The 13998-nt window shown below is 43.5% G+C and overlaps 1 protein-coding gene across 2 annotated transcripts in view; it reads left to right on the top strand.

Annotated features, from left to right (window-relative positions):
* The window catches only part of LOC103279528 (shieldin complex subunit 1), a 48968-nt gene extending 48315 nt beyond the window's left edge, over positions 1-653 (top strand). For both annotated transcript variants that reach the window (XM_016995809.2, XM_008115180.3), the window contains exon 3: positions 7-653. In XM_016995809.2, coding sequence (XP_016851298.2) covers positions 7-506 — 500 coding nt within the window. In that variant the 3' untranslated portion in view covers positions 507-653. The remainder of the gene's footprint in view (positions 1-6) is intronic.
* The last annotated feature ends 13345 nt before the right edge of the window (positions 654-13998 follow it).

Raw genomic sequence — 13998 nt, 5'->3', positions numbered from 1 at the left:
TGGCAGAACCAAACAGTACAGATTTTATGGAGTACACCACTGGAGGTGGGGTAACTTTGTGGCCGAGGTCCTGCGTGAAAGCAGAGTCCACTAATTGTGTGAACTCTGAGCAGTTTCATAATAGTGAACTTCCTTTATCTTGGGCATATGAGCAAAAGAATGAAGGAGAAACCGCCATTAGGAAATCTCTAGAAATGTTTTATGGGACTTGCTGCCAGAGGATGCCATTTGGAGGGAGTCCAGCATTTGAAGCTGCTTCACAAAGTGTGTCCACCAAAATTGCAGAACTAGCAGGAAAAGAAGGAACAGAGTACACTCTGAAGAGCCTACGGGTAGCTCAGATGGTTTTGAACCGAGAAAGGGAGAAGATGTTTCCTCAACATTCCAGTGACGCCTGTTTTTCAACTGCCACCAAAGCTGGCTTTGGTTTAGAGGAAGCAAAGGATGTGCCTGGACTCTCAGATGACATCCTTCAGTTTATCCTAAAGCAGAAGACAACTAAATGAATTCTGTCCTGAATAGGTTTTGACCTGTTCACCCAAAATACTTTTAAAACTTATATATGAGGTGATGAAAGGTCTTCTGGGGTGAGAATTGGTTGCCACAGTGCCTATGCAAGACCACGCGTATAATAAAAACTGAATTTTCTATGATTAACTTGTTTATTTTTAATTATTTATGCTTCTCAGCACTGCCTGTATTAGGAAATGGCAAGATTTTTGGACATTAGTTTGTGTGGTGTAGTGGATTGAACACTGTACAATAATGAAGACCAGGGTTTGAATCTTTACTTGACCATGACCTTGGACTAGTTACATTCTCTCAGCCTCAGAGGAAGACAATGGGAAACCTCTCCTGAATGAATCTTGCCAAGAAAACCTGTGATAGGTTTGCCTTAGGATCACCATAGGTCTGAACCAACTTGACACACAACCTGAAGAAATGTTGTACTAGAGCCTCCAACGATTTCCTTGTCAACATACAAGTTGTCTTTTTGACAGGAACAGTCTCTTGTTACATCTAGGCAACAGTTTAGAGATATTTCAAAAGATGATGCCATGAATTCGTTGTCAAATATTGGAAAAGGTACTTTCAGAAGTAGGACTCCCAGAATCCCCCAGCCCCCCACCAGTGGGTTGAGAAGACAGAGAACCAAATATACTAAAACATTAAATACCCAATTAAATCTTCTGCAGAGGAAAGAAGCTGTGTGTTTGACTACCATATAAACAGTTGTGACACCTTTTAGCTTCATATAAACAGCCATGACATTTTTTTGGTTCATATAAACAGTTGTGACACCTGTCTGCTTCATAAACACCAAGGTGCAGTGAGTCACTTGAGAGATTACTAAACTAGCCTTTTTCCAGGCAGTTTGAGGTTAGGTCATCATTACTTGTTAAGGCCCTTATGACATCACCAGTATATCAGCCAATGGGCTTTCTTCCTACTAAGCTCCTTGGCATACTGGTAGCCAGTTGATGCAAAGATGGTTATTGCTACAAATCCAGTGCTTGTCTAGCTGGAAAACTTGAATATCTTGCTGTGTTAGATACTGCAAGCTGCTACTTTTCTGAATAGAAATGGGCCCTGAACATGGAGTAGGAAAGTGTAAATAAAATAATAAAAATAAAATATAAAATAAAATAAAAGTGTAAATAAGCATAAGCATCACAAGTCCCACTCCCCAAGGTAGGACCAGTTTAATTTCCAATAGCTAAGAATTACTTTACTTCTCCCCCATTTGCCTTGTAGATTATTTTTAGGCTTCAGGAAAGGAAGAGTAGTAGGTCAAAAACAGTGATAAGATAGCTTCATTCACAACACCAGTGTTTTGTTGTTGGCTGTCTTAAAGCTGATTTGATTTATGACAGTCTTATGAATGAGGGTTCCCATGAACAGTCCTACTCAGGTCTTACACACTCAGGGCTATGACTTCCCTGAAAGAGCCCACTGACCTGGAATGTAGTCTTCCTGCTTTCCTATAGCCCTCCCCCTTACTAAGCATCATTGTCTCTTCTAATTAATCATGCCTTCTCCTGATATGACCTAAGTACAACAGGCTTAGTTTAGTCATCTTGACTTTTTGGGAGAGGTCAGGCTCGATTTTCTCCAGGACTCATTTATTGGTTTTTTTAGTAGTTGACATTATCTGTACAAATCTTCTCCAATGCCACATCTCAAATGGGTTGGTTATCTTCCAATCAGCATCTTAGCAGTATTCACTGTTCAACTTTCAAAATCGTACATAGAAATGAGACTATGATGGCATGCTTACCTGATACAGAAAATTATTTCAGGGTGCTTAAGCATTTAGGTTTTGAGTGGCATGCTGTAGCATCCAACAGCATAGAACACAAAAGGGTAGGTGCTGGTCTTTATGTGTCTCCCAGCAATTGCTGCCTGGAGAAGTTGTCTCACTTTGTTAATTGCAGAATCAATCTTGGATGATGAAGAGAAAGAAGGAGTCCCTTCTTCCAATAGGCTTGGCAATATCCTGTATCCAGAAGTATTTTCTTCTTCTAGGAAGAAAACAACTATGTTCAAATAAGGGCTATTTTGCCATCAGTGGATATGTCAAAGAGGGCTATGCAGAAAACTGATACAGATTGAGCACCCCTTATCTGGAATTCCAAAATACTCTAAAATATGAAATCGTCTACATGGGTGGTTTTCTGATATTCAATATATGCAAACTTTGTTTCAGGCACAGAATTATGAAAAAATTTGTATAAAATTACCTTCAGGCTTTGCATTGAGGTCTATATGAAGCATAAACTTCATAACTTTGTGTTTAGACTTGAATCCCAGCTCCAGAATATCTCATTCTGTATGTATAAGCAAATCTAAAAATTCCAAACACTTCTGGTCCCAAGCTTTTCAGATAAGGCAAGTGGTCTCCAGATGTTTTGGCCTTTCAACTCCCAGAAATCCTAACAGCTGGTAAACTGGCTGGGATTTCTGGGAGTTGTAGGCCAAAACACCTCAGGACCCACAGGTTGAGAACCACTGAGAAAACGGGTATTCAGCCTATATTGGATTACATTAATATTACTTTTCCTTTTTTTAATCAAAAGGGGGGGAAAGTTGGATTCCAAGTATACAGAATTGCAGAGAGATTGCAAAGAATCCCGTTCTTCCCATGGGTTACTCTAATCATGCTTTGCAGTGTTTGGATGGAGAAACCTATGCAAAATGGGGGGATATTGTCAGTTTATTCAGGTTGTTAATATTACTGCAGATTGCTACTGCTCCCTGGGCATACACCAGTTGGCAGGATTTCAGTTGGGGATTTCATGCCCCTTCTGTTCCTTCCCCTGCTTTGCATAACTTGAAAAGAGACAGTGTAAACACTGAAGAACCACAGAGTATGATTCCTCAGGGAAGTGGGCAGTGGAAATATTTTGAGCATAGCTCTGCAGTGTGTCCGCCTGTGTGTTTAAGTGCAGGACCTTGTTGAATCTGTGAAGCGTGATGCCTTTGCCTTTCAACTGCTAAAAGTGCAGTGAGAAAGCTGGCTGCAAAGTCTAAAGGTGCCTTGTTATGAGAAAAAGAGCTGAAAATGTTAAAATAGGCCAAAGGCCACATCTTTAACTGGTGTAATTCAGCCGCATGAGTCACTGCGGCTGAGCTGCCATCCTCTGCATGTTTGACAAATAGATTAATATTATAAGCTTGCTATGGAAGTTTGATTTTAATTTTATTTTTTAAAAGGTCATTTATGTGTGTTAAAAATCCAAAAATATTTTTTTCTTGTGGAGTAAACTTACATTGTGGCAAGTACCTTGCCTCGGATCAGCAGCAACTGAAGTTGCCATAATACTCGCATATCTGCAGGGAATATTCCCTCAGCCAGACTGCAGTTTCCCCATTACACTATCTGACTTCCCATCCTGGCATATCACAGAAGTGCCCTGAAAGACCTATTTCGTCCTATGTCTCCTAGTGCAATTCTATGTCAACTTACAGGGGAAGCATGTCATAGCATTGTTTGCAGGACCTAGCAAATTTGTATGTGCAGGTAAGCGAAACTCAGGATATGGAGTCTGTAGTTATGGGCATCTTACTTTAACATTAAAGACTTCAACTTCAATGCACAGTTGGCTGATAGATTAGTTCAGACTGGCTTTATTGATTAATTAGAACTGAATATCTCACATTTCTTCCAATGACTTCAAAATGCCATTGTCTCGTCTTAACAACCTTGTGAGGAAGATTATAATGAGAGAGACAACAATATGCCAAAGTGTGGTCAGTTTTATAGCTGTGCAGTGATTTATTAACAAACTTCCTGTCACGGACAGAACGCCACAAGGTTCAAGATAACAGAGTTTATTTAATTACAGAACTCAAAAATGCCCGTAAAACACAAGGGCCAGGCAATTTTAGCCTTTAGGAGCAAAAAAGGGACAAGGAAAAAACGTACAAAAGATAAACCGGATTAAACCGAAGTTTAATCCGGGTAAAAACAAACTGCTTGCTTCAGCCTGAGGGTAAACAAAACAAAAGCCGAGGAACAAAAGATACAAAAGAATGCAACTAATTGGCAGCAGATTCCTCTCTGCTGCCAACACTGTGCTTAGAGGAACTTGCGTCGCTCCCACACACACAGCAGACAGGATTTCCAACACGAACAGATCAGCCAAGGATTGTAGCAGAAGAGTAGACCCAGTTCCTTTCCGTGGTTCAAAGCCAGAAGTAGACGTTTGTAGTTTCCAAGTCCAGAAGGGGGAAGGCAAGCCGTGGTCAGTTCAATCCGAGTTTTCAAAGCAGGAGATGGCGTCCGTCAAGAAGACGACGGAAGGTCAAGCTAATAAGAGTAAGCACAGGTTTGCACAAACAAATGCCCACACAATTCCTCCCGCCGTCTGACCCTGAATTCCAAACAACTTACGTCTCAGCACAGGAAAACACACCAGTCTTCAGGAAAGCGTCCCACACAGATCCCAAGCGTTTGTCCAGATTACCTTGCCCAACGCAATTTGCAATTGCTCCCAAGCCCCATTTTATGCCAGTTACAAATCCTCATCACTGTCAGCTGTCCTCCTTAACCCGGGCGTTTCCTCATCACTTTCCTCATCAGAGCTGGAACACCTCTGACTACGCCCCACAGCATCTCCAGCTGTGGATCCCGTCCCATCCCTCCAGCTAAGCCATGGGTCTAATCCTGAAAGTCCCCATTCATCTTCTATCCCATCATGACCAGTGGCACCCAATTCCTCCCTTACCCGAGTCCAATCCATCTCATCCTCCTCCGAGCTAACCAGCCCCTCCTCCATTCTCTCCGTAAACCCCTCAAAAGACTCTTCGTCAGATGGTGCTGCAAAAATGTCTCGCAGTCTTTTTCTTTCTCGCTCCTCGAGAGTATCTGACTCTCGAGGAGTCTTACGCCCACGTCTGTCAGTAACAGAGCCATGAGGCTCAATCATAACACTATCCCCTCTCACAAAGGCCTCCTCCCCTGATGGCGGAGAAGTGGCAGTAATACCCTCCGCTATAGCACCACGACGACTAGAGGTATCTAGTTTCAACAGCGAACGATGGAAGACTGGATGGACCTTTAAACTAGACGGTAAACGCAAACGAAACGCAACGGAAGAAATCTTTTTAACGATAGGAAAGGGACCCAAATACCGAGGCGCAAACTTTCCCCCAGCCTGTTTAATATGTTTGGAAGATAACCACACCAAATCCCCTTCTTCCAACTCCTCCCCTGCCTGCCTGTGGCGGTCAGCCTGAGTCTTTTGCGTTGCCTTAGCTTCCAACAGTAAGCGACGGGCAACATCATGCAATGCAGCCATTTCCGAAGAGCGGTACACAGGGTCCGAAGAGACCACATTGGTCGACGGCGCCACACCTCCCCGTGGGTGAAAACCATAAGTTAGCTCAAATGGCGTATGCTGACTAGACGCGTGCACCGCATTGTTGTAAGCGAACTCAGCCACCGGTAACCACTTCACCCAAGCCGTGGGTTGATCCAAGCAAAAACAACGCAAGTACTGCTCTAAGAGCCCATTAACCCGTTCAGACTGTCCATCCGTTTGTGGATGAAAAGCTGAAGAAACGTTTAACTTAGTCCCTAAGCACTCATGGAAGTGTTTCCAAAAGCGTGACACAAATTGCGGAGCCCTATCTGAAATAATCACCTCGGGTGCTCCGTGCAAACGATAGATGTGCTTAGTAAATAGTAAGGCCAACGTAGGGGCCGCCGGAATGGTTGAACAAGGAATAAAATGAGCCAGTTTGCTAAATAAATCCACCACCACCCAAATACAAGTATAACCCCCAGACTTAGGTAAATCCGAAATAAAATCCATGGAAATGATTTGCCATGGCCTCTCTGGAACAGGTAGAGACGACAACAACCCTCTAGGGCGCCCAACAGGCGTCTTACTCTGCTGGCAAACAGCGCAGCTGTCACAAAAGCGCAAAATGTCTTGCCGCATCTTTGGCCACCAGTAGCTCCTGGTGATAAGCTGTACGGTCTTGAACCTGCCAAAGTGCCCAGCCATGGGTTCGTCATGGTGGGCTCTAATCACCTCCAACCTGAGGGCCCCCACTGGTACGTAAACCTGCCCCCTGCGTACCAATACTCCGTCTTGATCCTGTAGATGCGGCAGTATTGTACGGTTACCTGCTGATAGCAACATCAGTTGTTCCTGAGTCCACACATCATCCCTCTGAGCCTCAAGGATCTGGTCATGTAACCCGAGCTCATTATCTACAACACATAGAGAGGCAGTAGGCAAGATGGTCTGACACACTACCTGCTCATTGGTCTTAAACTCCGGCTTGCGGGATAAAGCATCGGCCCGCAAGTTTGCCTTCCCCTCCACGAACTGCACCTTGAAGTTAAACCTGGAGAAAAACAAAGCCCATCGGATTTGACGCTGGTTTAACTTCTTTGCTGTTTGCAAGTGCTCTAAGTTCTTGTGATCAGATCTGACCACGATCTGGTGCCGTGCCCCTTCAAGCCAGTGCCGCCACACCTCAAACGCCACCTTAATCGCCAACAACTCCTTCTCCCATATGGTATAGTTCTGCTCGAAGGGTGTTAGTTGCCGCGAGTAAAATCCACAGGGACGCAAGGTCCCTGAGGAATCCTTCTGAGACAATACAGCCCCTAACGCGTAGCTAGAAGCGTCCGCTTCTACCACGAACGGTTTGTCAACATCAGGATGTGTTAGTATGTTATCCGATTGAAAACTAGACTTAAGTTGTAGAAACGCATCGTGAGCTTCCCGCCCCCACACAAATGGCTGTTTCTTACGCAGGAGCTGCGTCAAAGGTACCGTGAGCTTTGCAAAGTTCGGAATAAACTCCCGGTAGTAGTTAGCGAAACCTAAGAACCTTTGTACATCCTTCTTAGTCTTAAGCTCCTGCCATGAGTTGACGGCGTCAACCTTATGTGGGTCCATTTTAAGTTCCCTACCTGACACTACATGACCTAGGAACTCCACTTCAGGCACATGAAAGACGCACTTGGAAGCCTTGGCGAAAAGCCCATTAGCCCGCAGACGGTGCAGAACCTGCTTGACATGTTGATGATGTTCTTTCTCGTCCTTAGAAAAAATCAAGATATCATCCAAATAAATCACTAAAAATTGGTCAATTAGGTCCCTGAACACATCGTTCATGAACCTCTGGAAGACCGCAGGAGCATTGCAAAGTCCGAAAGGCATGACTCGGAACTCGTGGCATCCGAAACACGTGTTAAATGCCGTCTTCCATTCATCCCCTTCCCGTATACGGATTAAGTTATATGCCCCCCGCAGGTCAAGCTTGGTAAAGACCTTAGCCCCTTGCACCCTTGATAATAGTTCCGAGATTAAAGGTAGCGGGTACCTATCCCGAATGGTGTATTTGTTTAGGATCCGATAGTCGCAGACCAGCCTAAGTTCCCCAGTCTTTTTGGCTACAAAAAATACTGATGCCGCAGTTGGTGAACTAGATGGGCGAATAAACCCCTTGGCTAAATTTTCATCTAGAAACTCCCGCAAAGCTTGCCTTTCCGGTACAGTCAAGGCATACAGCCTTCCTGCTGGCAATTTCGCACCTTCTGCTAACTTGATGGCGCAATCATATGGCCTGTGCGGTGGTAATTTGTCCGCTTCTCTTTTACAAAACACATCAGAGAACTCCCCATACTCAGCAGGCACTCCCTCCATATCAGATTGAGTAACATTCAGAATGCAACCGTCCTGCCTCTTTAAGGTTACTTTACGTGTCGCCCAATCTACTTGTGGATTTACTACAGCTAGCCAATCCATCCCCAGGATCACGTCATATCTAGGCAAGCTCGTAATATCCCACACAAACGTTCCCGTTACTCCCTGTACCTCCCACATTACTGCTGAGGTTTCATGGTTAACCACCCCAGTCTCCAGCAGTCTCCCATCTGCTCCTTCCACCCACACGTCGCATGCTTTGCGCACTCTAGGAATGCCATGCTTCCTAGCAAACTCAATATCTACATAAGAGACCGTAGCCCCTGAGTCCAGCAGTGCCAAAGTAGAAACAAGTTCCCTTCCCCCAACAGATAATGTAATGGGTATGAAAACATGCTTCCTCCCCTCAGTTGACTGCTTGAGGAGCCCTAGTGCGTTGGACTCACGTCGCACTAGGGCTGGCCTTTTCCCGAAAGCTGGGAAGGTTTCACATTACAGGTCTTGGCAAAATGCCCCGCATTCCCACAGTACAAACACAAACCCAGCTGCCTCCTACGGCTCTTTTCCTCTGTAGACAGCTTTTTAAAGACCCCAAGCTCCATAGGCTCTTCCCCCATCACCACAGGTGCCCTGGTAATATGCATGGGTGGCGCACACATTGCTTTCGAGTGTCTACGAGCCTCGAACCTTGCGTCTAAACGCAGCACCTTAGCTACTAAGGCATCCCAATTTTCAGCCGGCTCCAAGCGTGCTAATTCATCCTGGAGCATATCACTTAACCCGGCAGTAAATAAAAGCATGAATGCATTTTCCCCCCAATCCAGCTGGTGGCGATACAAGTTAAACTTATTTAAGTAATCCAAAACAGTCCCCTTTCCCTGTTTCAACCGATACAGAGCCCACCCAGCATTCTCCGTGCGGAGAGGATCCCCAAAAGTGTCAATTAATAACTTTTTGAAATTATCCAAATTGTCTTTGACTGGGTCATTTCCCAAAATTAAATTAGTGGCCCATTGTCCTGCGGGACCGGTCAACAAACTCAAAATAAATGCCACCTTGCTAGTGTCTGTAGGAAAAGCATGAGCACTGAGCTGGGAAAAATAAAGCTCCACTTGTGCCAAAAAGGTTAGCAACTTGCACCTGGTCCCATCAAAGCGTTCAGGAGTCAAAACATGTCCTTTCACAGCATGAGCAGCTTGGCTAACGGTAAAAGCCATTTGTAATTGGTCAAATTTGGCTCTTAACTCATCCATCGTCTTCCTGACGGGTTTATTGCTGCAATAAACTTTTTATGGCGTTGGGCAATCTGTCACGGACAGAACGCCACAAGGTTCAAGATAACAGAGTTTATTTAATTACAGAACTCAAAAATGCCCGTAAAACACAAGGGCCAGGCAATTTTAGCCTTTAAGAGCAAAAAAGGGACAAGGAAAAAACGTACAAAAGATAAACCGGATTAAACCGAAGTTTAATCCGGGTAAAAACAAACTGCTTGCTTCAGCCTGAGGGTAAACAAAACAAAAGCCGAGGAACAAAAGATACAAAAGAATGCAACTAATTGGCAGCAGATTCCTCTCTGCTGCCAACACTGTGCTTAGAGGAACTTGCGTCGCTCCCACACACGCAGCAGACAGGATTTCCAACACGAACAGATCAGCCAAGGATTGTAGCAGAAGAGTAGACCCAGTTCCTTTCCGTGGTTCAAAGCCAGAAGTAGACGTTTGTAGTTTCCAAGTCCAGAAGGGGGAAGGCAAGCCGTGGTCAGTTCAATCCGAGTTTTCAAAGCAGGAGATGGCGTCCGTCAAGAAGACGACGGAAGGTCAAGCTAATAAGAGTAAGCACAGGTTTGCACAAACAAATGCCCACACAATTCCTCCCGCCGTCTGACCCTGAATTCCAAACAACTTACGTCTCAGCACAGGAAAACACACCAGTCTTCAGGAAAGCGTCCCACACAGATCCCAAGCGTTTGTCCAGATTACCTTGCCCAACGCAATTTGCAATTGCTCCCAAGCCCCATTTTATGCCAGTTACAAATCCTCATCACTGTCAGCTGTCCTCCTTAACCCGGGCGTTTCCTCATCACTTTCCTCATCAGAGCTGGAACACCTCTGACTACGCCCCACAGCATCTCCAGCTGTGGATCCCGTCCCATCCCTCCAGCTAAGCCATGGGTCTAATCCTGAAAGTCCCCATTCATCTTCTATCCCATCATGACCAGTGGCACCCAATTCCTCCCTTACCCGAGTCCAATCCATCTCATCCTCCTCCGAGCTAACCAGCCCCTCCTCCATTCTCTCCGTAAACCCCTCAAAAGACTCTTCGTCAGATGGTGCTGCAAAAATGTCTCGCAGTCTTTTTCTTTCTCGCTCCTCGAGAGTATCTGACTCTCGAGGAGTCTTACGCCCACGTCTGTCAGTAACAGAGCCATGAGGCTCAATCATAACACTTCCTTTCTTATGTCACCACAAATGTATGTCCCATTTTCTGGAGCATGGAATTAAGCTTAGCAAATTAAGAACTAAGCCTTGTAATGTTTTTAATACAGGAGTAGCATGGTTTTGAAGGAACTGGAGGTGGCAACGACTAACAGGGAGCTCTGGCGTGGACTGGTCACAAAGAGTCAGAGACGACTGAGTGAATGAACATAACACACAGCATGGTTCAGTGTAGGAACTTTTTAACATCTCCCCCTCTTTGTCTTTTATCCTGGAACAGCTACCCACATTATACATGTCGTGGCCACTTGCTCATTGTGTGTGTGTGGGGGGGGGTGTATTACTAAAAATTAAGAGCAAAAGAGGACACATATCTCTTTAAAGTGCACATATGCTTTTAAAAAGTGAATCAGGAGCAGGTAGCTTGTGTTCCTGTTCAGACTGCTGTTCAGGTGTTTAAAACCAATGATGGTCAACCTCTAGGCCTTTGTTTACTCTCCCTTCATGCCCTGGGCATGGACTAGACAGACTTTAGAGTTGTAGTGAGGCATCTAGAGCAGTGTTTCCCAACCTTTGGGCCTCCAGGTGTTTTGGATTTCAGCTCCCACAATTCCAAACAGCTGGTAAGCTGGCTGGGATTTCTGGGAGTCGAAGTCCAAAACACCTGGAGGCCCAAAGGTTGGGAACCACTGACCCAGAGATTCCTAGAGAAAACACCTCCTTCTGGTGGAGACTAGAGGACCATGAGATTTCTAGAGAGGTGTTAAAAAATTTCCCACTATTGAAATGGTCCTACACCTCCAACTCCAGTGAATGTAAATGCCTGACTACATGGTTTCATCTATCCATGGTTTCACTTATTCAGTTATTTACTTAGGGCCTCCCATATAAATTACACTTTTTTGGGTACCTACATTATTTCTCCTATTGTAAATAGTATTATCTGCAGTTTAGCATATCCATATGGACTCGGAACATGATAGTGGTCATACTGTATTTGATGCTTATCTTTTAAATTCCCTCCCTGATTTGGGATTTGGGAACCTTATAACTTTTCTGAGATGTCAGCTTTGGAAGCTTTGTTTTTGGCAAAAGTGCTATATAACTTGAAGACAATATATTACAGTATTTTAAAAAAACTGTAAAAATATTGAGTCACACTATTCTATTTGAGAAGAAAGCATTGTATGGTACCAGTGATTTCAGCATGAAAACGTCTGGGCAATTGCACTAGTTGGCTGATGCTCAAAGAGTCTGATTCAGCAGTAGGCAGGGAATATCTTTGTCTGTTGCCAATGGAGTTGGCATAAAAGCAAAAATGTTCCAGATATTCCACCATTGTTTTCCTTGCCTGGATTTCCCCCTCTGTTCATGTTGTTGCATTTTGTCTTATAACATTGATATCCTAGCATGCAACAACATGTGACAAATGGTAAACAGTTAATAATCCAGATAACCAGCTGCCCTTTTTTGAACTCAGTGGGAGTCTTGTCAATTTTTAAACTGACTATCGGCCTGGTTTGGTCTATTTAATAGAAAAGTGTGCATAATCAAGCCCGTAGTCAAGAGGGAAGGGGGTTATGAGTTGGAAAAAACTTAGTTTACTCATGAATTTTAATTGGTTAACCAAATCCCCATGCTAAGTCTATGAGAAGAATAAAAATACAGTTACTCCAGAACTACAAGCACTATCTCAACCAAATTTTGATAATTTATTCACACTATCATTATCTACCTTTCCGCCCATTTACATTGCAATAACAGCAATAGCTGACATAGTGGAAGTGACCAAGTTTTGACGTCACTGATGTTTAATCAACATTTTCAATATGAAGATGACATAATCCACCAAAGTGACATCAGAATCAGATTCCCCAGGTTAAACTCCATAAGAAAAACCTAAGATTAAATACAATATATGATGTTTCCAGGTATGTAACAACTATTTGTGCTTGTTTTAAACGTTTATTCTTTAATTTCTCCCAAACTATCAAGTATTTTTTGAATTACTAGGTACTAGATTAAAGATATTTTTATGTAGTTTCTAAAAACTTAATAATATGTGTGGGTCATAGATACTGATTTTTAGATATTTAAATTTAAAGTAAAAATATATAAGAGATCTTTCAAAATGCTATATCTCTGATTCTAATCAACATTCTGTAATGAAATTTAAACACAATTATAGGTATTATTACGTAGTTTCATTTGTTTTTATCCCATGTAATTATCTTTAATAGTTTTTGAAATACTGTATTACAAAAAACACCTGAAAGTAGTCATGTCACTGCTGTCTTATTCTTTCCCCTTTCAGAGCTCTTGCATCCGCTTTCTTGCTCCTCCCACTGGGGTATAAAAGGAAGGCATGAAAGCAGCAGCTCTGGGTCATTCCAAACACAGCTATCTTACTGTGCAATTGTTTGCTATCTTGAGTTGCTGTTCTGAGACTTAAAGTCCTGTTAGTTGCTGTTAGTGTTTCCTTTTATCTACCTGACTCCAGAAGATACCTCAATATCTATCAAAGCAACTGAATGTGTTTTGAGTTCATGGCAAAAAAGAAAAAGCCAAATATTGAAGACCAAGAAGGCAGCAGGTTGAGAAACATTGCAGCAGCTGGTACTGATGAAGACCCCAGAACATGCACACCTGGATTGCAGGTGGAACTGAGGACACTGGAAACGGAGGTGTCTGCCACTGGTTCATCTAACCCAGGAATGGGCAAACTTCAGCTCTCCAACTGTTTTGGACTTCAACTCCCAGAAATCCCAGTCAGTTTACCTGCTGTTAGGAATTGTGGGAGTTGAAGTCCAACAGGAGCAAAGACAAGAAGCTTAGTCGTTATTAGATCTTGAACTTTATATAACAAGACTGTTTCTGATGACCAAGTGAAAGCCCAGAATCCACAGACTCCATTGCCAGGAGATGTATTTCCTGAGAACAAGAAGAGACATCTATGTTTTCAACCGAACTGGTTCAACAGATTTCCTGGGTTAGCCTACTCATTTCATGTACAAGGTGCACTCTGTAAGTACGGTATAGTGTTTGGAGGAGAAGTTGAGAGTAAAGGTGGTCATCAGAAGCTTGGTGCATTGGTTGCTAAACCATTTGTGCGATGGAAAGATGCAATAGAAGTCTGCAATGGATACCAAAAAACAGAGTATCATGAGAACAACTTGTGTTTGGTTGAAAACTTCTTTCTAATTCACAGTGGAAAACATCATCATGATAAAGGCAATCAGAAGAAAACAAAGAAACTTCTGTCAATTGTGGAAACTACTGACCTATGGCCAGGCTGATGGGAGTTGGAATTCAACCATAGAGCTCCCACCTTCAAATGTGATGACTTCCCCCAGTGGTCTCATTGACTGTACAGTAAAATCTCCCTGTTCACA

This window comes from Anolis carolinensis, chromosome 1, assembly GCF_035594765.1.
Source record: "Anolis carolinensis isolate JA03-04 chromosome 1, rAnoCar3.1.pri, whole genome shotgun sequence".
NCBI lineage: Eukaryota > Metazoa > Chordata > Lepidosauria > Squamata > Dactyloidae > Anolis > Anolis carolinensis.
The sequence above is the reverse complement of the archived record's forward strand: the minus strand, read 5'-3'. Positions and strand labels throughout refer to the sequence as shown.